This window comes from Lynx canadensis, chromosome F2 (assembly GCF_007474595.2).
Source record: "Lynx canadensis isolate LIC74 chromosome F2, mLynCan4.pri.v2, whole genome shotgun sequence".
Classification (NCBI taxonomy): Eukaryota; Metazoa; Chordata; class Mammalia; order Carnivora; family Felidae; genus Lynx; species Lynx canadensis.
Genome location: NC_044320.2, coordinates 71771983 through 71797743, shown reverse-complemented (window position 1 = coordinate 71797743; position 25761 = coordinate 71771983). Strand labels below are relative to the sequence as shown.

Genomic DNA, 25761 nt, shown 5'->3' with positions numbered 1-25761 from the left:
GCTTCTTTTTGGATTGACCTTGAGGCTTATGTTAAAACTAGGTTAATTTTATATTTACATATTCGGAGCTGACAATAAATCTTTCAAGCCCCAGACCTCAGCCTGAAGCAAATTCAGTGAAAACAGCTTCTTCTCGAACAGATGAGCTGAATCCACAGCGAGCCAGCCTCAAATCACTGCATTCTTGGAGAGAACTATTTCACAAGAAACGTGTTTCTCTGATCATAGGCAACACTTTGAAGACTTCAAACGTCAACAGAGATGGAGGGAAAAACATGTCCTTCTGAAATGCCATTTTTTCTGAAGTAATCCCCTCCCCAAAACCTTTAGTCACTTCAAATGGTTTCAAGACCATACCGGGTTATCTCCCACTGAAAAGACAGACATTGAGAAATGAGCAGAATAATATTTTCAGGATAAAAGTCTGCAATGAAATTCAAATGTCAGGGCAGTACAGAGACTTTCACTGTCACACGTATCAGTAGGGGTGATTTCGTTGATTTTTAATACTACTCTACTTAAACATGGTTGTTTTTAACCAATTTAAGAGAGACAGAGACAGAGAGAGAGAGAGAGAGAGAGGGAGAGAGGGACAACAGAGACCCAAGCTTCAGGGAGAAATCCTCATCTCCTGAAGGTAGCAGAGTTGAACAGCGACTGGTCTCTGAACCAGGAGTGCACTCTACTTAGTCTAAAGCATTTACTCCAACCTTCCGTGACTCATGAACCAGATTATTCACTCAAAGTTCAGCTTTAAAACTGCATTCAGCTTTAAAACTGCACTGCATTTAAAGTGCTAATTTACATGGCTTCAGGTTTGGCACTAATTGTTTTTAAAAGTTCCCAAGTTTCTATAAATATCCTCTACCAGACTTCTTTTGACTTACATCTCTGTTATCATGTTAAAAGAGAAAAATAACACATAAAAGTCAATGTTCTCGTATTATTTTATCATCAGGTAATGGCAATAAACGAATTAGAGTAATATAACTCCTTATGGCAGCCATCAAAAGCAAGTCAAAAGCAGGCTGTACTTAAATAGTCCATATAAACTTCTATACCCTGGGATTATACGTTATATGTCATTTATAGGATTCTCCAGCTTTCACGTACTCAGACTTGTTTTCGTTTATTTCATTTTCTTCAGCCCACTATCTCACTTTTTTCTAAAGCCATTGCTCCCTCTTTTTTTACTAACTTCTCATCCATAAACCAACTCATCTGTCTTTGACTCCTTAATCTGATCTAATTTTCCTAAGAGCTTAGAGAAGAGAATATCCTCTCCCCAATAACAATGATGTCAACATTCCCTTATTCCAATCCTCAGTCCTGGTCTCTGTCACTGTCTTCCCATCTTTGCTTGAAGACAGTTACTGATGAGCTACGCATACACAAACATCATCAAAATTACAGGCCAGACATGGACAGACATTGCTCTGAAGAAGATATACCAATGGCTAACAGACACATGAAAAAATGCCCAACATCACTTATTATCAGGGAAATACAAATCAAAACCACAGTGAGATACCACCTGTCAGATGGCTAAAAATAACAACTCTGGAAACAACAGATGTTGGTGACAACGCAGAGAAAGGGGAACCCTACAGAAAACAGTATGGAGGTTCCTCAAAAAGTTAAAAACAGACCTACCCAATGACCCAGCAATTGCACTACTAGGTATTTATCCAAAGGATACAAAAATGCTGATTCGAAGGGGCACACGCACCCCAATGTTTACAGTAGCACTATCGACAATAGCCAAATCATGGAAAGAGCCCAAATGTCCATCAACTAATAAATAGATGAATGGATAAAGATGTGGTGTGTGTGTGTGTATGTGTATGTATGTATATATATATGTGGAATATTACTCAGCCATCAATATTACACAATGGAATATTACTCAGCCATCAAAAGGAATGAAATTTTGCCATCTGCAACAACATGGATGGAACTAGAGTGTATTATGCTAAGCAAAATAAGTAAGTCAGAAGAAGATGAATACCATATGATTTCACTCATATGTGGAATTTTAAGAAACAAAAGAGATGAACATAGGGAAAGGAAAGAAAATAAAATAAGATAAAAACAGAGAGGGAGGCAAACCATAAGAGACTGTTATGTATAAAGAAGAAACTGAGGCTGCTGGAGGGTGACGGATGGGCTAAATGGGTGATGGGCATTGAGGGCACTTGTTGGGATGAGCACTGGGTGTTATATGGAAGCGATGAATCACTAAATTCTACTACTGAAACCAGTACTACCCTATATGCTATATGGTAACTAACTTGAATTGAAATAAACTCTTGATAATTAATTAATAAAATGCCAAGCTGATCATGTTATGCAAGGAGTTATAACTGTTTACCTCCTTGACTCTGTTCTAGGTAAGGAACCTCCAAAAGGAAGTATTGTGTTGTTCATTATTCTGTTCTCACTCTTTCTTTTGTAATGAATCTTCAAAAAATATTAGTTGGATGAATAAACAGCTGGTGACTTTAAAAAAAAAAGAATTATAGTCTAGAGTTCATGACCACCACTATACTATCTGAATTAATTTCATCTATTTAGATTTTTTTTTTATTATGACTACCAGAAGTTTTAATCTTACATATGCGGCTCATACTGTGTTTCCACTGGATACTCAATACTTACCTTCGAAACTCCGCATTCCGGTATTAAGAGTGCTGTTCTAAATTATACATGGAGGTAAATACAAGTAGACAAGAAATAGGCGTTCTCAAAGTGTGCTTCCTGGAAGAAGTTCCTACCCCAGTCATACTGAATCAGAAACTCTGTGGGGCCCAGCAATCTGTGTTCTTTTGTTTGTTTGTTTGTTTACTCATTTGGGGGGGGGGAGGGAGGGACTGAGAGAAGGGGGCAAAGGATTTGAAGTGGGCTCTGTGCTGACAGCAACAAGCCCAGTGTGGGGCTCGAACTCATGAATCGCAAGATCATGACCTGAGCTGAAGTCCAACGCTCAACTGACTGAGCCACCCAGGAGCCCCCCAGCAATCTGTGTTCTAACAAGAACACAAGTTTGAGAATCATGGATACAGAAAAAAATTTACAACAAATATTCCAAATGATTTGGAAAAAAAAATTTTTGAGAGAGAGAGAGAGAGAGAGAGAGAGAGAGAGAGGTAGAGAGAGCACACATGCAAGCACATGAGCAGGGGAGGGGCAGAAGGAGGGAGAAAGAGGATCTCAAGTAGCCTCCACGACTACATGGGGCTCTATCTCACAACTGTGAAATCACAACCTGAGCCAAAGTCAAGAGTCAGATGTTTAACTGGCTGAGCCACTCCGGTGCCCCTGAAATGATTTTCAAACATGACCAGGCCATGGTCCCACAGCAACTTGGTTTTTAGGGTTAACAGCACCTCAAAACCCATGTGGAGCACACAGAAAGAGGGGCCCTGCTCCTGCCACTGAATCCTGGATATAGTAACACCCCCTTGGCCACCCAGGACCAGGTGAGCCAGGAAGCACTGGCTAAGCACACATCATGACCTGACCCGGGCTGCTGGGGCTAGGAAGAGTCCCGCTTTCCAACCTCTAAGAAACATGGAATGGGGAAGGATGAAGAGGAAGGAAAATGGAGAAGAAAAGAAAATTAAAAGTGGTTTTCCAAGTTCTAACAAGACAAATATCCACATAGTGAAGAACAACAAGCACATTTATATTCCTTTGCTTCACTGGGATCACATAACGTTGAAAGAGATAAAAACAAAGACAGGCACATCTAACTTGAGAAAGCAGATAAATTAACAAATAGGAACAGATGAGTAACAGGAAACAGAAGAGAGAAAAAAGGCAAAGGAGAGTAAAACTTTATCAGTCATCTGCGTGTGTGTGCGTGCACATACTTGTACACATGCCATTATATCAAAATAACCACATTTTATCAACCCTGAGTGTTGTTCACATTTTAATGTCTCTGGAAATCAGGATGTGTCTGAAAATTCTGTTGACAGACTTGAAGAAATCTGGTTATTTTTTATTCCATTCTTGGAATCTCATCTCCAAACATAATAATTCAGCTGGAAAAAAATTTTCCTGTAGCATCCTAATGCTTAGACCACTGTTTATTGAAAAGTAATTTAACAGTTATGGATCATAGCAAAATAAAAGAAAATTACACTCATTCAAATCCATCCAATAGCATGCTTTTTCCCCCTAGCATATGCTATGCTAACCAAGAATAATATGAACAAATTCAACTAAGCAGAGGCTCCCAGATCCATACTCTAGAATTCTGAGTACTTTAGAAGGGCGAAAATGCTCCAGGATAGGCTTAACTGTCAACTCTCCATCAACAAACAGAAGATGACTCCTCCTTAAATCTAGCTGCTGTGCATTTCATTAAAAGGTGCGATGATTTAGAGCTTTTTCTTTAATGTGGCTAGTGCAGACATTATTGTCCTATGGCAGATGGTTTATTTCAAGATACCCATTATTTCCGTAATAATACCCAGCAGCTTAATTTACATGTTAACCTTGGCATCTAAAAGTAAACATTTCTTCCTCAATACAGTTTTATATTTCTCAATATAGTCAGCTATGCAAAGACTCTAGCTACTATTTGCTGTTCCCTTTGGTATTTTATATACAATCCCTCCCCTTTTCTCTGTTCCTCTTTAAGCGCAATAATGATACGAGAGGTCTCAATTTTTCTTGGTCTAAATTTTAGAACCACATCTCTCCCTCTAGTCCCTCTCATTTTTATTGCCCTCTCTAGACCGTTTCCATTTTTGCTCTGCTTTCTCTGAAATTCTAAGAGCAGCAACAGTGAAACATTCAAGTCAACCGACAGACTAATTTATATCTTCCAAAAATTATGATTTTTTTCCAAAATCACTCTAAAATGCATTCTAATATGTGCATGTGTGCATTTTAAATATAATTTTTGTCAAATTGGTTTCCATAGAACACCCAGTGCTCATCCCAACAGGTGCCCTCCACCCTGCCCATCACCCACTTTCCCCTCGCCCCCACCCCCCCCAACCCTCTGTCTGTTCTCAGTATCCAAGAGTCTCTTACAGTTTGCCTCCCTCCCTCTCTGTAACTTTGTTTTTCCCCTTCCCCTCCCCCACGGTCTCCTGTTAAGTTTCTCAAGATCCACATATGAGTGGAAAACATATGGTATCTGTCTTTCTCTGCCTGACTCATTTCACTTAGCATAATACCCTCCAGTTTCATCCATGTTGCTGCAAATGGCCAGATTTCATTCTTTCTCATTGCCAAGTAGTATTCCGTTGTATATATAAACCACATTAAAATGCATTCTAATATGTGTATGTGTGCATTTTAACACTGCTGCCCTCTGAACAGATGCTAGCATGGAGCTTTGTGCAAATAGTACCTAAATCTTTTCTTAAAAAGCTACAGCTAACTGGGAAGTCACCTGTTTTCAAGAGGAGTTGGGACATTTGGTTTTGGCTCCCAGAGAGGAAGATACGGCTTTTCCCAACAATCGAGGAACAGGTGGGTTAGGGTTAGAGTATGTCACTGACCCTACTCAGAGGGACAACAGAAAGCAAGGTCCCCTTTGAAGCCAGCCAGACACAAAGGCCCAGTGCTCTGTCTCTGAATCTTAGCATCGCACGCTAGTCAACAGGGGAGTAAAACACTATTGCTCAGATTTACAGAACATCGGTTGACATTCACAATGTAGTTCAACATTCACATCCCCGTGCGTTAACGTGCTAGCAAGGGAATCCTTAATGGAGTTCTGAGAGGGATGGCGAATGTTCTCTTTTCTGGCTCACCAAGGTTAATCCTAACTTCCAATAAATAGAAATGTATTGTGGTGTTAAAGTTTTATTTTTCGCTGTAAGGTCTGATCTATCGTTAGAAAAGTACCCTAAACAAAGTGATGCTGAACAAATAGGACCGCAGACTCAGATTCTTCCACGTCATATTCACGTCTGAGACCTCTCCTCGTGGCTAAATACAACTAATACTTTGCTGAGACCTCTCCTCGTGGCTAAATACAACTAATACTTTTCAGCCGTTCATTTAATGTGTGTGCAGCATCGGATACTTCTCATCTCGCCACTCCTTCCCCCTCAAAACTCACGCCCACGCCCCACCGTGGCTTCCAGACATTACGCTACATCAACCTCTTGACTGTCACCCCCTTCTTGAGTCACTGCACGGGGACAACTCTTGCAACGCATGCCCTCATCAGCTGCCACTCCCAGCATCATTCCCTTTCTCTCCCTGAAGGATCTCCTCTTCTACACGTAGGGCTTCAACCATCACCTTTGTAATACGCCCCTTTCTTGGATGTCACAAAGGCATCTCGAACTCTCCGCATTTACAGCCACGAGCTCCTAATACTCTCCATAAAGCCAGCTCTTCCACTTTTGTTCCCTATCATGGTGGAGAGCAACATCACACTCACCGGTCACTCAAGCCAAAATCCAGGGAGTAGTATGTGGGTTCGAACTCCCTGAAAACCCTCCAGCGTCATCAGTCACCAATTCTACTACTGTATTATTTCTAAAGGCATTCCTCTCCTTTCATCTCACTGTCACGGTCTTAACTGAGGTTTCCATCTCCATCCTGTACCTACAGAGAGGTTTTTCAAATTCAAACCTGGCCTCGTCTCTTTCTTCCTCACAACATCCCGGAGATTCCTTGCCTTCAGGAAGCCTCCACGGCACAACATCAAGGCTCTTTGATGAAGGTCAGGCCCTTCATCTCCTCTCCAACTTCACCTCATGCCACTGGCCCTTTATACTAACAGCGTGCATCTCCAAAGTCCTCCGTGCCTGTGCCGACACTTCTCCCCCGGTTGGCAATGCCCACTAACAATCGTGCCACACCCCACCACCTGGCCGGGGAAGGAGTACTAGATGGCTAAATCTTATCTGATGTCTGTCCTCTGTGCTACCACAAAACCATATTCACATCATACCAAGGCACTGTTCACACAAAATTACTGTGCTTTAAGTGTGAACATATTCGCCTTCCCCCTAGAGGGTGAACTCCTTGAGGTCAGAACCATGTCTTACTCGTCCTCCACTTCAGTGCCTACTATGGTACCTGGAATGTAGAAAATGCCAGATCACCCAATCGATCCATGAATGCATGAGTTAATGAATAAATTACCCATATTATTCTCAAAGGAGATCTTCCCCATGCTAACATCCGCCTTTGACAAGGGTAAAGGAAGACAGGACTATGGCAAAATACTATCAGTTAACTTCTTGCATTAATAGGGTCAGGGACATGTAAAAGCCAATGAATGCATCCCCAGCATCACAAAACATACTGTATATCAAGCCTCAATGCTTTGAAACTTGGTCGTCCAAGATTTTATGCTACTGGCAGCAACAACAAGGAAACGTGTATCACTGTCCTAGAAGCAAGTTACAGGAAAAGCAAATGCAGAGGGATGTCTGATCTCTGATATACGTCATTCCCAGAACAATCATAATATCAGGACCGCTGAGGTGGCAATCTCTCACAGTCTGACCTGGACGGGCTGGCCAACCACAAGCACGGCCTTCACATGCCCACTTCCTAATCCCAGACCTTCTTCCCTGCTTTGGAAATGTGATCTCGGTGAGAGGACCAGACTTGGGGGTAACCAGACAGCAAAAGGAGAGTAGTAAGCCCCACGGGACGCTGCCAGCTTAGAAGAGTTCTCTTCTGAAAGACAGGATGCCCTCAGGAAAAAGTCCCAAGAGAATGTTTCTACCATCTTCTCGACTCTTCTTCGCCCATACTCTCTTCTTGGGTATCTCATTTGTTTGTGTCCACTGGCTCCTCTTACGCCAATGATCCCTCCCTCAATCGGCCTCTGAAGATCTTGCTCTCTGTTTCCAACTGTCAAAAGAAACCAAACTCTTCCTACTTGGGGACACAAAACATAGGCCAAACAGGCAGAAACCTTCTCTGATACAGTGAGATTTCCTGTCAAGGTCTCACATGGAAAAAAGAGGGTCTCAAAGGAACTGTAATGTCATAAAGGGCAAGACTTGAACGGCGACAGTGCTTAGGCACCCAATACTGATAATCACACGGAATCGGGGTGGATCCCCACAACTACCTACTGGCATCTGGGCTCATTTCTGTAAGGTAGGGTTAACTGCCACTCCGGTGGGCAGCACTCATCCTACGGAGATTCTCTGAGGCATCTGTCACTATTAACTTCTCTCCTCTACACGCTGGCAATGTTCTCTCTCATCCTGGATCCCAGGACATCATTCCCTCCTGACTGTCCTCAAGTCCTTCCTGGTGCCCTGCATGGTACCATCGCCTCCAGCTGCCCTGAGCTTCTCTAATCAGCTGGTGTCTTGTCTCCTCCTCAACTTGAGCACAACTCTGCATCAAACCCACTTCTTCCTCTTCCTGGACATGAAGCCTGAATGCACTTCCCTGCCTCCCCCGCAGTCAGATGTGGCCATGTGGCTGAGTTCCAGCCAAGAGAAGGCAAGCATGAGTGTTCGCCGTTTCTAGGACTGGCCCTTAAAAAATCCTCCTGGAGATTCTTCACACTCTTCCCCTTTCTGTTGGCTACGTGCCCACACCTAGGGCAACTCTGCGAGTGAGGCAGTGTCTTTCAATCTGGTCCCTTAAACAACTGCACAGAGAGGAGCCTTCACCAGGAAGAAGAAACCCACTTGCTGGATTCTGAGTAAGAAATCCATTTCTTCTGTGACAAGTCATTGAAATGTTGACATTGACCGGTTACCGCAGCTATCATCTTGGTGTTCGAATCCAAACCCATAATCAGTAGTCCAAACTTCTGATCCTAACATTAGACTCCAATTTCTAATTCCTTTCTCTCCTTTACTAGACTTACTCCTAATATCTTTCAGGAATTATTCACTTACTTCTTTTTCTAAGAATTAATTTTAAAAGTTCCCAGTCAGGGATGGGTTTCTCTCCTACGTGTTTCCAGCACACCTCGCTGCTCACGATGAACATAACTATCTGTGTGACTGTTTGCTTCTTCAACTCTACGGCAAACTTTTTGAGGGTAAAGACTACGTTTTAATCTCTATGTTCTTTGTGTGTCTGGTTGGCACTGGGCATAGTTCCTTGTGAGACCAGAGGGATGAATGAATCAACAAGGGATCTGTTATATTAAAAATATGAAGGCCTAAAGGTGATGTGATCAAAGTCTGTAAAAGGATGGCGAAGCTAAATTGGTAACTCTTAAAATTAATCCTTGGAAAAAGAAAAATAAGAAGCAACTATTAAAGGCTGAAAGGATTTTGAAGATTTAAGGACAAGCAAAAAAGAAGGGTTTACTGAGTAGTTAGTAAACTTAAAGTTCTTATAAAATGATAGGGGATATAATAAAAATCTATAAAACGTTATTAAAGGAAACTTGGTTTGTTTGGAGTATAGCTTAAGACTTCTGAGATTGATCATGAAGAAAAAAAACATAGCCTTTTAGAACACATCCCTTAGACCCCTGGAGGACAGGAGACATTTGAAGTACCTCTCTTGTAATAATATCAAAATCATTATTTAAACACGTTATAATGATGTTGCCTCATGTTCCACCAGCCAACAGCCCAGGACATGCAACTTGGGGCCTCCACCCCTGTGCATCAGCATTAGAGCACCTATGCAAAGCCTAAGGTGGGAAGTTAAGTGACCAAACGTGGGGCTAGAGAACAATCCGGATCTTTCCTTTTACCTCCCCTTCACCCTTCTGCTTACAAAACTTTCTTGTGCAAGACAAGGAAGAAGTATTATAAAGCCCACATGTCTCACAGAAATAACCAACGTTCTCATTTCCAAGACCTTTCTCCTTTCCACTCCTGGGGAATCCTACACAAAGAAATAACTAGACTAATCAAAAGTCTGACTATTTCCATGACTTCTATTTACTCTATAAAAACTAACTTTTAAAATACAGTTCATAAATGATAGCTTGGTTTTGTTCATCCCTGACCTTTCAATTGCTTTCACTGGTTCAAGACATTTATTTAACTTTCATCTGCAAAGATGTGACAGATCTAAAGGAAGCTAAAACATAAAAGACATTTCTCTCTTACAGAAACAATATTTAACCTTTAACTCAGAACTTCTTCTGAAAGATTTAAAACGTTGTACTCACCTGTAGCTGGGATATAGTTAAAGGGTATCGGAATAATATCCAGGTGACACCTTCACTGCAAGGTGGGATGGTAAGAGAGCCTTCATATACCCAATAATCTCGCAGCAAGGGATCTGTGCAACCACATGGACATGTCATGAAAATTTAAGTTAATGACGATCTTGAAGATTCCAATAATCATTTTTAAAATTACAAACTGTCTAAACAACAGTTTTCAGACTGAAGTCATTTTAAACTAGAGCCTCGCACATGTATTCTTAAACTAATGCTCACGAAGAAAATAACTAATGGGAAAATATGACAAACATTCTTTCTATTGTTTCTAGCGATTTCTATCATTGTATCACTATATACTCCAAATATGGCTATATAAACCTGATATATACGTACACACGTGTACGTATATACCAAGTTTGGTCACTTCGGAAGAAGTGTATCTGTGGTGTTTTGTACTTTAGTGAAGGACTGACCTGACTTACTCATACGTAATTCAGTACTAATTCAACACTTACTCCATGTGAGGCACTGTTTGTTCTAAGCACTTTACATGAACTCATCTAACCCTTACAACAAACAAGATACATAGTGTCATTAGCCCCATTTTTCAGACGGAAAAACTGAATCACAGAGGGTTACATAATTTGCCCAAGGTCGCTCAGCTAATAAATGGCAGAGAGCCAGGATTCAAACCCAAGCGGTCTGACTTCAAAGTCTGTGTCTTCAACCATTCTGTTGTAGCTGCGTCTTATACTGCTCCCTCAACAGTAAAATATTAAAGTCCTATTATGACAGGACAAAAGAAATCATTCCTAAGAAATATTTTAGCTCCGCATTAGAGGAATTCACAATCGAATATGATGGATAAGTGTTCAACACACGGCAAAAACCGCTTTGCCGTGAGGCAGTTAAATGTAGGAAGCCGAAGATACAATGGGTCAGCCTATTTGGTTTTGTTTAAAACACTAAGAAATAGCATAAAATTTTGGCAGAGAAATGTAAAGACAAAACTTTTATACCAAACAACCTTTAAGTACAAACTATGTTTTGAGCATCATATACATGATTCTTATACGTTTAGGTATACTTAACCGATTAGAGTAACACCTAAACAATAGCACCACTGCAATTAGATACAAAGTTTATTTCACTCAGAGGTTGAAAAGAACCTCGCTGACCAATCCTAGAAGTGTATCAAGGTCATGTTATGCTCGTGCTTTTCACAGAGGTAGCCATTTTTACAGCTAAAAATCCAAAGGAAACTCTTCAGAGAATAATAGAACAAGTGACAAAATGTTTATTATTTCAAAAGGTTTACTCCCATGTTCAGAGCAACCTGAAACTGGTACCTACTACGGAGAATACAAGTTGTAAAGAAACTGTATTAACTAACAATACATAGTTATATGTATTATGAGGGAAACAGTGCGGTCGTATCCACACGGTTAAAATTCCTCTTATGCCATCAAGATGAGCACCTACCTGGTAATAAAGTGTTAGGATTAAAGCAGGGTATTGTTTTGGACTTCCCCTGAAAAAGAAAAAAAAAAAAATTTACCCCATGTTAAGATAAAACTTCTAAATCGTATAATAAAAATCCATTAGCACTAAAAATCCAGGTTGAAGTCTTTTCTGAACGGCAGCCTCGACACCACAAATTTGTGGGTTCCTGATTCCGTCTCCTCACTGGAGAAACAGCGGCTCGTTCCGACAAGATACTCCTGCTTTGAGCTTATGGTTCTTTCTCTGCTACAATGGTTCAATTTTCCCTTTAATCCCCGGAGTGAAATTTAACTCTGTCTGTCCAGCGTCTGTAGGCCCCACGCCAGGTACTTTTCCGGCCCTACCACATCCACACCAGAGACGGGCTTTGGTGTAAAATGCCTGAACCCTGGTTCAGGGAATCCTTCTGAAATGACCTTCCTCCCGCTGCTCTGCCCTCAGCTCCTAGCCTTCCTGGCATTATAACCTGCCTCCGAAACTCTCATTTTGCTCCATTTGCATGTGGTAACCCAGCTCTATGATGTTTTCTAGGTGCTCTCTTCCTCCAGGGAGGGAAAACTAACACCTGAGTGAAAATATTCAATTCTTACCAACTTTTATCAAAGCTGTATTTAAATTTCAATAAAATATTTGTGGCATTATTCAACAGTTCACATTTACAATCAGTATTTTACAAAGCGCCACTTAAAATGCTCAGGCCCTCGAGGCAAACAGACCTATCACAGCAGTTGGATGTCTCTTATAAAATTACTTTATCAATACAGACATAACAGGGCAAGTTAATGCATAACCTCTTGGTCTCTTCCTTATTTCTAGGAACTATCTGACACACTAAAGAATCCAGCTTACTTGGGGCACCTGGGTGGGCTCCATCAATCAAGCATCCAAGACCGAAAAACAAATACTCCAGTGAAGAAATGGGCAGAAAACATGAATAGACACTTCTCTAAAGAAGACATCCAGATGGCCAACAGGCACATGAAAAGATGCTCAACGTCGCTCCTCGTCAAGAAATACAAATCAAAACCACACTCAGATATCACCTCACACCAGTCAGAGTGGCTAAAATGAACAAATCAGGAGACTATAGATGCTGGCGAGAATGTGGAGAAACGGGAACCCTCTTGCACTGTTGGTGGGAAGGCAAACTGGTGCAGCCGCTCTGGAAAACAGTGTGGAGGTTCCTCAAAAAATTAAAAATAGACCTACCCTATGACCCAGCAATAGCACTGCTAGGAATTTACCCAAGGGATACAGGAGTGCTGATGCATAGGGGCACTTGTACCCCAATGGTTACAGCAGCAGTTTCAACAATAGCCAAATCATGGAAAGAGCCTAAATGTCCATCAACTGATGAACGGATAAAGAAATCGTGGTTTATATACACAATGGAATACTACGTGGCAACGAGGAAGAATGAAATCCTGCCATTTGCAGCAACGTGGATGGAACTGGAGGGTATTACGCTAACTGAAATAAGTCAGGCAGAGAAAGACAGATACCATATGTTTTCGCTCTTATGTGGATCCTGAGAAACTTAACAGAAGACCAGGGGGGAGGGGAAAGGGGAAAAAAAAAGAGAGAGGGAAGAGGCAAACCACGAGAGACTCTTAAATACTGAGAACAAACTGAGGGCTGATGGGGGGTGGGGGAGAGGGGAAAGTGGGTGATGGGCAATGAGGAGGGTACTTGTTGGGATGACCACTGGGTGTTGTATGGAAACCAATTTGACAGTAAATTATATTTAAAAAAAAATTAAGCATCCAAGTGTTCATTTCAGATCAGGCCATGATCTCACAGTTTGTGAGTTCAAGCCCCACATGGGTTCTGTGCTGACGGTGTGGGGGCTGCTTGGGATTCTCTCTCTGCCCCTCCCCTGCTTGTGCCAGCGTGTGTTCTCTCACTCTCAAAAATAAACACGAAAAAAGAGAGAGAATCCCGCGTACTTACTCTCCCCCACCCCCCCCCCGTATTCCAGAAAGATTGATGCCATCTGAGCAGAAAAAATGAAAGAGAATTTCTCAATCCATTTCTAGTAGACACATGTCAGTCAAAATGTGTCCTTCCTCCTTTTTTACCAGCTTTCTGACTACTCTGCGCTTTCCCTCGGGTAGCTGGATTCACTCTGAGCCTGCTCAGGAAATCTTCAGTGGAGGCTGCTGCCTCATTCGAGAGGTCCTGGGCTTGTGCCGGCCTAGAGCTAATCAGACTTCATTCCCAGATTGATTTTTGGTTTGGCCTTGGATCGCTGAATCCTGTGCTGTATCTCCAGAAGCCACCCAGGAATACGCCATTGCCCTCCAAGGCCACTCAGATTCAATCAATGCAATGTGAGTGTTAAAAAGTACAGTTTAAAACAGAACTTGTGCTTCCAGCAAAGCTGGGCTGAATCACCACAGAATCATATCCAACTAAATCACCTTCTCTGAGATAAAGGATCCTACAGCCTCTACGTGCTGGTCTTTCTGAAGTGTTAAGTGCCGTAATTTTTGTTTCATTTACACAACTTTCCTACAACCAGTAAGTGGAAAAGGTGAACTCAGCAGGCCTGGGTTGCTCAAAAGGAGGTCTGTCTTCAGGACTGGCCTTGATCGGCTCGAAGGTTGTGGAATATTCTGCTGATAAGAATGTTTCTGTATGCCTGAGACCTTGGGCCACGCTCTACCAGCCGGACCAGATAAGTTTACCCTGACAATGTGATTTTTGAAAACGCGTGGTTTTGGTTTTGCTCGAGCTGGGGTGGGAGTGATGGAGTCAGTGACACAGACACCGTGTGCTCATATAAGTGACCCCCAGTAAAATCCCTGTGCACAAAGGCTCAGCTAGTCTTCTCTGATGGGTGACACTTCACGCATGCCGTGACGCATCACTGCTGAAAGAATCAGGCTCATCCCAAAGCGATTCCACTGGGGTAGGAGAGCGGGAAGCTTGTGTTTGGTTTCTCCCGGACTCTGCCCCATGCACCTTTGCACTGCCGTCATTTTTCACCTGTGTCCTCCGTCTGTAATCAACCACAACCATGAGAATAACAACTATTCCGTGAGTCCTTTTAGCGAATCATCAATCTGAGAATGGTCTTGGGGACCTCTGCCATAACCAGTATTTTCATTTTCTTTTAAATAATAACTTACCTTATATTGAATATCCTGGAGGATTTCAGTCACAGCCTTCAGACCTACATGTTCTTTTCCTATCTGAAATACATAAAGCATAAACCACACCACAAAATTTTTTAAACACTCAGCTTTTACTCAAAATAACTAACAGAAAGTAAAGTTCAAGTCCACCTGAATTTCCTTCTCAGGGAGTAAGTAAATGACCTTTTTATTAATAACCAGGTCAACTTCTACTAAAGGCAATTAAAGTTGTAAGAGAAGCTAGTATAAGAAAGTATTAGCTATGTTCTTGGACATTTCCAACAATTCATTCTAAATTCATCTTGCTCTGTATGGATCATCACCCACTCTGCTCTATGTAATTGACCCTTGAACAATGAGGGGGTTAAGGGGCACTGACTCCTGTGCCCTTGAAAATGACGTATAATGTCTGACTCCCCAAAAACTTACCTACTAATAGCCTACTGTTGACCTGAAGCCTTACTGAAAGCAACAGTCAATTAACACGGATTCTGAATGTTATACGTGTTATATACTGTATTCTCACAATAAAGTAAGCTGGAGAAAATAAAATATTATTAAGAAAACCATAAGAAAGAGAAAACATTTACAGTACTATACCATAAAAAAATCCATGTATAATGGACCCATAGAGTTCAAAGTCATGTTTGTTCAAGGGCCAACTGTTTATCAAATGATTACAATTTCAAGGGGATTTCTTATTAAAATTGCTCATCACATTCCAAACACTTTCGTTTTTACCTTTGGCATTTTTAGACCATTGTCATAAAGACTTTACCAACGTTGAAAAATTGTATTAACTCAGAAAAGTAAGTATGTGATTTCATATTTAAAGTCACCAAAATCAGGACATCTCTTGATTACCACTGGACATAACTGTGAAATCACCTTTTTATTCTTAAATACATCAAAATATGCTGTTCATTGATTTTTATTTTAAAACATTACATATCATTCCATATTTTTAGTGTATAATATGCTTCAAAGAACGTGAGCCTTCAAAGAAATCTGACATTAAGTATTCTTGACTTTAACATTAGAAATTGTAAGTGCCATCTGATTTCCACTTTCCGACCAGGTTTCAATGGTCCGTGATAACGGACGACAGCAACAGCAAGAGATAACTTAAAATCTTAGATAAACACTATTATCATTCACTTTTTCTCTTCCACAGAAAGGTGTGGAGAATGACCTACAGGAGCTAGAAAAGCTGTCAACGTGTCGCCATTTTCCGTGTCTCTCCACGGGCAGCAACTGCGAAGCATGCCAGGTGAAGGGGCGAGAGAGAGAAAAGAGACAAGAAACTCACGTAACCTAAGACATCCCAATCAGTTCCAAACAGCCAAGGCTTCAACTATTTTCCAAGTGTTTGCAGTTCCTCAGACAGGCTTTAAAGACAGAAAATGAACCCTCTAAAGCTAAAGAATAATACCGAAGGCAAATGTAGTCGTGAGTGCAGAAGCCTGGATCTGTTAGCAGAAGGCTTTGCCCAGTCATCTGGGGAAACGGACCTCTCTCTTTGTTGTACTCGGTTAACCATGACGTAGCATCTGGAGGATTCCAGATGGGGTCCGTTTTCCTTTAACGCATCTGCTGTCAGACTGTAACTTGTTGAAAGAGTCCTCAGTGTCGTGGTTCAGGAGCAAGGTCACCTATGCTGGGTGTCCGGGTTCTGAGCCTGACTCACTTTTCAGCCTTAAGCAAGTTTACTTAACCTCTGTCCTTCAGATTCCTCATGGGGGGGGGGGGGGTGGCGCTGATAGGGTGGAAGATAAGACTACAAAAGGACATGGAACATGGCAATTCAATTAATACCACCCATTATCATCCTCGCTCAGAATGTCACACAGCATCAAATAGTTGTGACATCTGGTAGCACTCAACTATCATTGGCTCCTTCGATCTACAAAGATTCTTTACTTTCTGCGAGAGTTTTAAATCTGCAACAAACCCCGGCGAATGATCCCTCTCTTCCTTTCCTCCTTTGCCAAATTTCTGTACGAAGAGGTTATCACCACCACAAGCAAGGCCAGACGATACTCTGTACGCCCCGGTCCCCAAGATCCCACAGCAATCCAGGTGACAGCACGGCCTGGTGCCAAGGATGGGGAGGGAGGCCAGGTCACGTCTTACCTCTCACCTTCGCCATCTTTCACTGTCATCCAAAACGCAAACCGTGGGCCCTGCACGGCCCTGTGCTCTTCCACCTTCTCACTCCGCCTCATCTCTACCGAGCCCTCTGCGACAGGGCGCCAGCGCATCTCCGACAAGCTCGGCCACCACCCGCCCCGTCTACCGATCCCCCTCAGGTCTGCTCGAGGCGCAGCTCTCCCGGGCCTGTCCAGTGGGCGCTGTGCCATCTCCCTCAGAGACAGGGCTGAAAGCTGTGGTCAGAGCCCTGCTGTTCCCCGCCCCGATGGATACTCTGACCCACGTGCACGGGGCCATTGTCCTCTGAGTGCACCACCCACTGTCAAGATCTATTAGGGGCAACGTTTTTACAAAATGACTCACTGGTCACTCCCTCGTACGCATCACCTCCTGCTGTCACTACGGGGGGCTTCACCACCGGTCTGTGTCTTTACCCCCCCCCCCCCCGCCCTCCGTGGTTTCTAGCAACATTCCGCCTCAGCACCCATCCCAAGAACACTCCCTGAATTTTTCACTCTGAACACGTCAGCTCCGAAGACCATTCCCTCTCACCACAGTTTCCCAGCCATCTAGCTCTCTCGCTCTTTTTTCTCTCTCCACATTCACTCATCTAAGGAGCCAAGACTCTCAGGGGCCTCTTTGCTTTGTCTCTTTCCCTTCCTGCCTGCACTGAAGGAGACCCCTCTTCAACCGCCCCCAATTCTCTAATTTTCTGCATCCTCCTAAATCATCTGCACTGCAACAGATCAATGAAACAATTTGCTAGAATGTTCTACTCTTCTACCTGGATAGAGAACCATCCACGATATGTCGTGCTGTACAATCTAGGATGTCCGCTCCCAAGTGGGTCTCCCAGACCGACGGTCAAGGCTATTATCATCTCCTCCTGGGCTATTTCTAAACCCAATCCCACACCAATGCTTCCCTTGCTTTATAAATAATGTTGCTTTGTACGTCTCAGAGATTATGACCATCAGGCATGAGTTCCTCTAATTTCCAGCCATCCTCCACCTTCAAATTCATGCCATTTCTACCCAGTCTTTCTTCTGACCCCGTGTCGTGAAGAAAGGGCGGCCCCTCCTTCTTTCCAAGGTTAGTCTACCCACAAAAGCTCGTCATCCTACAGCCTCCTGTCTCCCCCAGAACTTGTCTATATCAAGTATCCCTTTTCTTTCCAGTATTTTTAAACTCTGCATCTGCACCAGTGCTTTTTGCACAAAATTAAAATGCAGGCAGACCGCAGATCTCAAAATGAAACAAAGAGAACATCCCTGTGCAGCAGCACGAGTTATTACCCCATCTGCCTTTCTCTTCCTGAGCCAAGCCTCCTGAACGGGAAGCCCATGCTCACGGTCTCTGGCGGCCTCCTCGCTCATTTTCCACTCCTCTCGCCTAAGTGTGAGACCCCCAGATGGACTCCAGTCCTTCTCCTTTCTGCTTCAGTGGGCACTCCTGCTCAGTGCTTCTCTCCTTCATGAAATCTGGCTCTCAAGTGTCTGTACCTTTACTGTCTCCTAGATAATCTGATTTTTTCCTCACAGCAAACTTTGGAAAGTTAGAACAAGGGCGCATTCTCTTAGGCTTCCCCTTGCTTACAACAAGGAGCTTCTTCCTAGAATATCGAAGCCTGGTCCCCAGAGTCCTGGCTTTCCGCCTAGTGTTCTCTTACTGCGTGTCACATGTAATATGCTGAGAATCAGTACGTGAAAATACTATCACGTCTAATTCCACTCACAAATATTTATTGGGTACCAACTGCAGAGATGAATCTAATGCGGTCACTTCCCTTCTCTGTGAGTGCTCAGTTATCTGTATTATTTTATTTTATTATTATTTTATTCTTAGTTTTTACTAATAAGACATTGCCTTCTACTTCTCTTGCCTCAACATCTCAAATTTGGATGCTTTATTAACTTTTTCAGGTTTCAAAAAATAGACTTCAATAGCTAGCACACTTAGGAACACTAAAGATTATCAAAATGTGTATTTGTAATTAAAAACATTTTTACTGATATCCCGATGCCCTGATTTCCTTCCATTTACAAAATGCAGTCATAAAACAGAAGTAATATAGGGCCCTGCCTGTAAAAGACCCATGAAGTAAACAGTAAGAAGGTTCATTTAAAACTGTAAAAATTTGTTTTTCAATTCTAGGACATGTGTCATACTTTCAAGATATTGATTTTAAAATATTAACAGGCTAAAACCAGATGGCTGCTTTCAAACATCAATAGGAAAATATCCGAGAAAGAAATTTATAATGGAAAATTATTGTACATAATAATACTGTTGAAATATATGCCACCCAGGGGCACCTGGGTGGCTCGGCTGGTTAAAACATCCACCTCTGGATTTCGGCTTGGGTCATGATCTCATGGTCTGTGGGACTGAACCCCACGGGGGGCTCTGTGCTGACAGTGTGGAGCATGCTTGGGTTTCTCTCTCTTTCTCCCTCTCTCTCGCTCTCTGTCCCTCCTCCATTTTCTCTCTCAAAATAAATAAACTTAAAAAAAAAATGAAGAAGAAAAGAAAAGAGATCTATACCACACACAAGAAAAGCAGGTTTGCAAAGGCCCAACTCTCTTTGGAAGATTAAGTTACTAAAGATCACTTTGCTAATATTACTGCTCTGGTCCCACATTCTCCAAGAGGCAGCTTGGAACCACGTATACTTGCAATAATGGTTCCTGGTCTTGTCAGTGACACTAAGTCTCTGTGACTATAAACAATGCCTGACCTCTCTGGCCCTTGGTCTCTCTTCTGTAGGATGGGGAAGGGGAAAGCCGGATCTCTTTCACCTCTTAACCTTTTAGGACATCCAACGGGTGATAAGACAAAGTTAAAAAGATTCGTGGGAGGAACTAGATTAAAATTTTTACCTTTGAAAGTATGTGGTCTGTTTTTTTGTAGGTTTCACAAAATTTATGTAATAAATTGTGTTCATTTATTATTTTGCCCACCACAGAGCTCAAATCTAAACTTACTTATTTATTTATTGACTATATCCACCAAGATCTTTTCCACCAACATCTTACTTTATCACTGTTTTCTATCAGATGCTTCAAATCTTCTTGGAGTGAAAATTATTCACAATAAAGAGCTAAGAGAATCTACTATGTGATTATATTATTGACTTTTCTTCAATTTTACAGAAAGCCAGGATCTAAAAACATTTTCTAAAAACATTTTTTTTTCATTAATAAAATGAACTCTGCCTTCGGGAGACACTTTCTCCATCGTTTAGCCCAAGACGCTGAAGGCCAGTTTGAAGAACAGTTCTACTAACTAAATGAACCACGTTCTACCAGTGAATATGGTTGCTCTCCCATGAGCCAGAAAAATCAAGTTTTCCAACTTTAAATTATCTGTGTTTTCTGTACAGGAGATTAATAAGTAACGAAATTGAGGAAGAACAAAAAACATTCTGCAAATGAATCAGAAATAAGCATCTCTGAACAATGCAACAGTCACAGCAAAAGACCATTTACCTGAACGAACAAAGCAATGATGGCGATTCCATGTGGCTTCCCCACGGCCTCATCAATACTGCCAAACAGGGTGGCATTCCAGTGGATCAGATGGAGCTGGGTAAACAACAGACAGGTCACCTCATCATTCACGTATTTCTAGTGAGAACAAAGAGACATCCATTTCTCCTAAATTACATCTATCACAAGTCTATGGTGTCATATGAAACAAAAGTATACCCAACAGACGCAAACAGACCACTGCTTTAATTCAGGCGCTCTGTAGGAATTCCTTCCTTCTTACCTCTTTTTTTTTTTTTTTTTTAATGTTTATTTTTTGAGGGACAGAGAGAGAGGAGCAGCAGAGAGGGAGGGAGACACAGAATCGGAAGCAGGCTCCGGGCTCCGAGCCGTCAGCACAGAGCCCGACGCGGGGCTCGAACTCACGGACCGCGAGATCGTGACCTGAGTCGAAGTCGGATGCTTAACCGACTGAGCCATTCAGGCACCCCCCCTTCTTATTTCTGAACAGAAGCAATGCTCAGTGGATCACTGCCTCTTGAGTTACGTTTTGATCATAATCAGGACTGCATCTAAGTGGAGTGGCCGATTTCACACTGAGTTAGTTGCCTTTCCTTAAATGGCATCCCCCTCTAGTTCTCAACAGGACAAAACTTCAGGTTTGGGCACAAACACCAGAACTCATTCCAGGGATTAGTACCTGCAAAATCAAACACTGTGTCACCCACGATGTCCATCAAGAATAAGACAAAGCCAGCCTCAAGTTCTGGTAAATTATTTCAACTCTCTTAAGGATAAACAGAGATAGCACCCTATAATGCTGCGTCTTCTTAAAAGTCACGGTAACATAATGAATGTTGATGTAGAGCTCTAAAAGAAGGCCATTTCCTGCAGCAGAGATAAAATTTTATCTGTGAAGGAATGACAAACAGTGCTCTAGAGGACTCCCTCACTCCTAGCTTCATGAAGCTTTGTAGCTTTCAAGTTTATCTAGAATATGCACTTGCTCCTACAGCAGTGATAAAACACTTGCAAGAAGCCAGATTCCATTCCCTGGTTAAATTCAAATGCCCACTGAGGTTCTTAGTAAAGCAGCAGCTAGGTAAATCGTCCACCTGGAATGCTATCTTTCATCACTATAGCTTTTAATCAAGTTAGAATTACTTACCACTTTAAAACACTGTCCCATTTAAATATTAGTTCTAATCCAAAAATACGTAGCTAAAATTCATCACCATGTCATTTTAGCATCAGTATTAAAACGTGAGGGGAAAATTACCATGAGAATAGTCAGTGATTTGATTTTTCTACCTCTGAATTTGTCCAGCTAGAATTCGAGATGATAAAGCTGACCACTAGAGGGCGAAAATGAAATCCTCTGCCTATAATAGAAACAGTAACCTAGAAAAAGACCACATTCAAGGCCAAGCTAGGACAGGCTCTGAAAAACCAACATGGACTGTGACCGCCCAATAAATGTAACTGTCAAGACACCGCCTCTGAGAAAACAATGTTCTATAACATTTCAATTAATAATGAAAGACAGACCAATTTTAATCTTTCCTTTTCTGGCTGTAACAATAGCCTGGGAGCCCCCGTGGTACAGATAAGTATACAGCATACAGATAAGAACTGACTGCCTTAATTAGATAAACAAAGAAGGCCCAAGGTTGAAATCTATTTTTATTCAACAAATTGCAAAGTTCCAATCAACATTTTTCTTACTTCTCATAGCAACATTACAAAGTATTTTTTTTTCTGAAACAAAAGGAGCAAAAAAAAAAAAAAAAAAAAAAAAAAGCATGGTTTTGTGTTTTGCTTTGCCACTCCTTGTAATTCAGCAACATCGTTACTCACACCCTGCCTTCAAAAACTGCTCCAGGGTATTTTGTGTTTAAGAAATCGAGGGTCCCCAGTCCTTAGGCATATGCTTCACACGGTGACTTGGTTTCCGAGAGGAACTTTACTGTGAAGACACGGGACAGACACTACCTGGGCCAGGTGAGCAAGGTCAGAATCGACAGTCATCAGTCATGTTGATAGCGCACTCTCGACAGGATGCAGTGAAAACGACATTTTACCCCTACGGTCTTCCTCCCAACAACCTGAAACCCCAGTCTAATCGTGAAGAAAATGTCAGACGAATCCCAGTAGAGGGACATTCTATAAAACGCCTGACCAGTATTCCTCAAGACCGTCAAGGTCAACAAAAGCCAAGGAAGCCTGAGAAAAGGTCGCAGACAAAAGGAGCCCAAGAAGACACGGGAATTACATGTAACACAGTATCACTGGTGAGCTCCTGAGACACAGAAAAGAAATAGCTTAAAATTAAGGAAACTGAGTTAAAATTAAAACTTAATGTATAGGGGTGTCTGGGTGGCTCAGTCAGTTGAGCATCTGACTCTTGATTACGGCTCAGGTCATGATCCCAGGGTCGTGGGCTCGAGCCCCGCGTCAGGCTCCGCACTCAGTGTGGATAATGGAAAATCGCCAGGACTCTTGTGTGACTAGCACAGAAGGTTCTCTCTCCCTCTCCCCCACTCGCTCACTCTATCTCTAAAATAAAATTAAAAAGTAAAAATAAAAATAAAAAAATCTTATGTATGTATACATTTTGGTCCACTAATCATAAGAAATGTAAAATGCTAAGATAATACGTTAATAACAGGGGGACTGGGTATGGGTTATATGGGAACTTTCTGTATGTCTCCACAGTCTCCCTATAAATCTAAAAGTACTCTAAAAAGATGAAGTCTTTTTTTTTTTTTTAAGGGAAATGCTGTCACCTCAGCCGACCCAAGCTAAAAAAGGATAATAACGAAAGCTCACTATGACTCTTGTGTGACTAGCACGTAACACAAAATGAAACGGCCAGAGAATCTCTACCACCTGTTGTTCATTCTGCCATCTGGGTCTTAAATAATCACCTGCGACTTGGCAGTTGAGAGGCAGAAGAGATTCATCCTTCACAGTCAACAAGGGACCCAAGATTTGGAAAACAAAGCGCTGTTCTGGTACCAACTGGGCACCCTCTTCTCCTGGAGGCTCTTGCTCTCGCTGTAAGACACCATTAAAGAAAGACCCCTGTTCCCCACCATTTGAACATGGTTAATTCAAGGACCAGGTTGAGGTCCGACACGTTGTGGAAATCGGCCGTAACCTAGTAGTAGTAACTCAGATGCACGATCCACTAAGGTAACACTCCACGTTTCTGCCGCCTCTCCGCTTCAGCCCTCTCCGCGCTCCCTGAGCCCCTCCTCACTCCACCTGAAGGAGTTTGCTCGGGCCCCATAACAAAGCACCAGAGACTGGGTGATGGGAACGACAGAAATTTATCTTCTCACAGTTCTGAAGGCTGACAGTCCAAGACCACTGTCAGCAGGTTTGGTTTCTTCTGAGGCCTCTTTCTTCGGCTTGTAGATGGCCACCTTCTCCCTGCGTCCTCACATCATCTTTCCCCTGTGTGTGTCTGTATCCAAATTCCCTCTTCTTATATAAGGACACCAGTCGTACTGGGTTAAGGGCCCACTCCAACAACCTCATCTTAGCCTAATTACTTGTATAAAGATTGTGTCTCCAAATATGGTCACATCCTGAAGACCTCAACATATGAATGGGGGAGGGGGGAACAATTCGGCCCATAACACCATCTATCTCACCGTTTCCTCTCTCCCCACCTTAATGAAGTGTTTTCAGAGCTCAAAAGCTTGAATTATTCACATTGACTTCTGTTCTCTCTCAGCCCCCTCCTGATTCCTACCATCTTATATTTTGCTTTATACTAGTCTTGCTTCTGTATCATAAAGCAAAGCCACAGAGACAGGAAATTATCAGTGCACAGGAAGAACTAAAAGTACCTCTGAGAGTAGCTAGAGCGTACGTAAGTCTGTCCAAGACAGGAAAGACAAGGCTGGAAGGTATAGGGGTTCCGGTGGCACAGAACTTTCGAATTTATCCTAACTGTATCTTGGGGAACACTAAGAATGTATTAGCACAGTGAGGATTATTATTACTTACGCTGCTTAGAATGAAATGTTCCCATGCCGACGTCTGTCCTTCTAAGGTCTCCTGACAGAAGGAGGGTGGAAAAGAAGTGGAAGATGGACATAGGAGACTGGAAGATAAGCTAGGAGGGTACCACAAAAGCTCCTTAATTTCATGTGTCAATATGGCGTGGCTATGGTGCTCGGATTTTTGGACAAATACCAGTCTAGCCGTTTTGCTGTGAAGGTCCTTTTTTTTTAATACCTATGTATTTATTTTGAGAGAGAGAGAGAATGCGTGGGGTAGAGGCAGAGAGAAAAGAGAACAAGAGCGAGAGAGAGAGAACTCCAAGCAGGCTCCACGCTGTCAGCACAGAGCCCTACGCGTAGCTCCATCTCACGAACCATGAGATCATGACCTGAGCTGAAATCAAGAGTCAGACGCTTAATTGACAGAGCCACCCAGGCGCCCCTGTGAAAGTACTTTTTACAGATGATGTGGTGGGCCTCATCCTATTAGTCGAAAGCCTGACAAGCAAAGACTGAGGTCCCCTGAAGAAGAAGCAACAGTACTTCCAGATTATAACATAAAAATTCTACCTGAGTTTCCAATCTTTGATCTGCCTGCAGATTCTAGACTGGCCATGTGATTATAATCAAATAAGTCAGTTACTTAAAACAAATCTCAGTGTCTCTCTCTGTGTCAGATACGTATTCTCAGTATATATTTTGTTTCTCTCGAGAACCCTAACCAATACAGGTTGCACAAACGACCAAACAAAAAGTGTGGAAACAAGTGGACGTTTAGATATGGACAATTCTAGCAGCAATATGAATAAAGACAAAGGACTCTAACAATTAAAGTGAGAGCATTTGCAATTTACTCTCCTAAACCTAAGTGTAGTTCCTGTAGGGAAGAGGAGTGGAAGGTCAAAGCAACCCACATACGAACAGAAAATACAGACTAGAACTTCTACCCATTTATTTTCATCCTTTTTAAAATTTCATTTCCCTGTGCTTCCCAACATAATTGTACGAACAGAAGAAGACAGATCCAGGCAAAACCCATGTTGGTGCATGTGTATAACTTACTACTAGACCTGCACGATGTTAAGGACATGTGCTCCAAAATTTGCTTAGGGACAAATGAGTTTGAATGGAGAGGCAGATGATATTAAGAACATGGCTCAGAAAACGATGAAGCGGCCAATCGAGTCCAAGGGGGGCTTAGCAGAGGTCCATGCAGACAGCCCTTAGCAGTCAAGGGAACTTGGAAGCTAACTTCAAAGCCTGACGGTACAGCCGTGCTGTGGGGTGTGAATGGTGTGCAGGGCAGTGCAGACTGCAGAGGCGGGAACAATGGGCACTTCCTCTGCAGCTCCACTCCTGAATTCTTAGAGGCAACAGGCTCT

The 25761-nt window shown here is 42.3% G+C and overlaps 1 protein-coding gene across 2 annotated transcripts in view; it reads right to left on the bottom strand.

Moving 5' to 3' along the window:
- The window catches only part of CA8 (carbonic anhydrase 8), an 88687-nt gene that overhangs the window by 24046 nt on the left and 38880 nt on the right, over positions 1 to 25761 (bottom strand). The window contains exons 4-7 of one of the 2 annotated variants that reach the window (XM_030304359.1): positions 20367 to 20504; positions 14722 to 14784; positions 11570 to 11618; positions 10091 to 10203 (exon numbers count right to left, since the gene is read on the bottom strand). In XM_030304359.1, the coding sequence (XP_030160219.1) occupies positions 10091 to 10203; positions 11570 to 11618; positions 14722 to 14784; positions 20367 to 20504 (363 nt within the window). The remainder of the gene's footprint in view (positions 1 to 10090; positions 10204 to 11569; positions 11619 to 14721; positions 14785 to 20366; positions 20505 to 25761) is intronic. The other variant, XM_030304360.1, reaches the window with a different exon arrangement.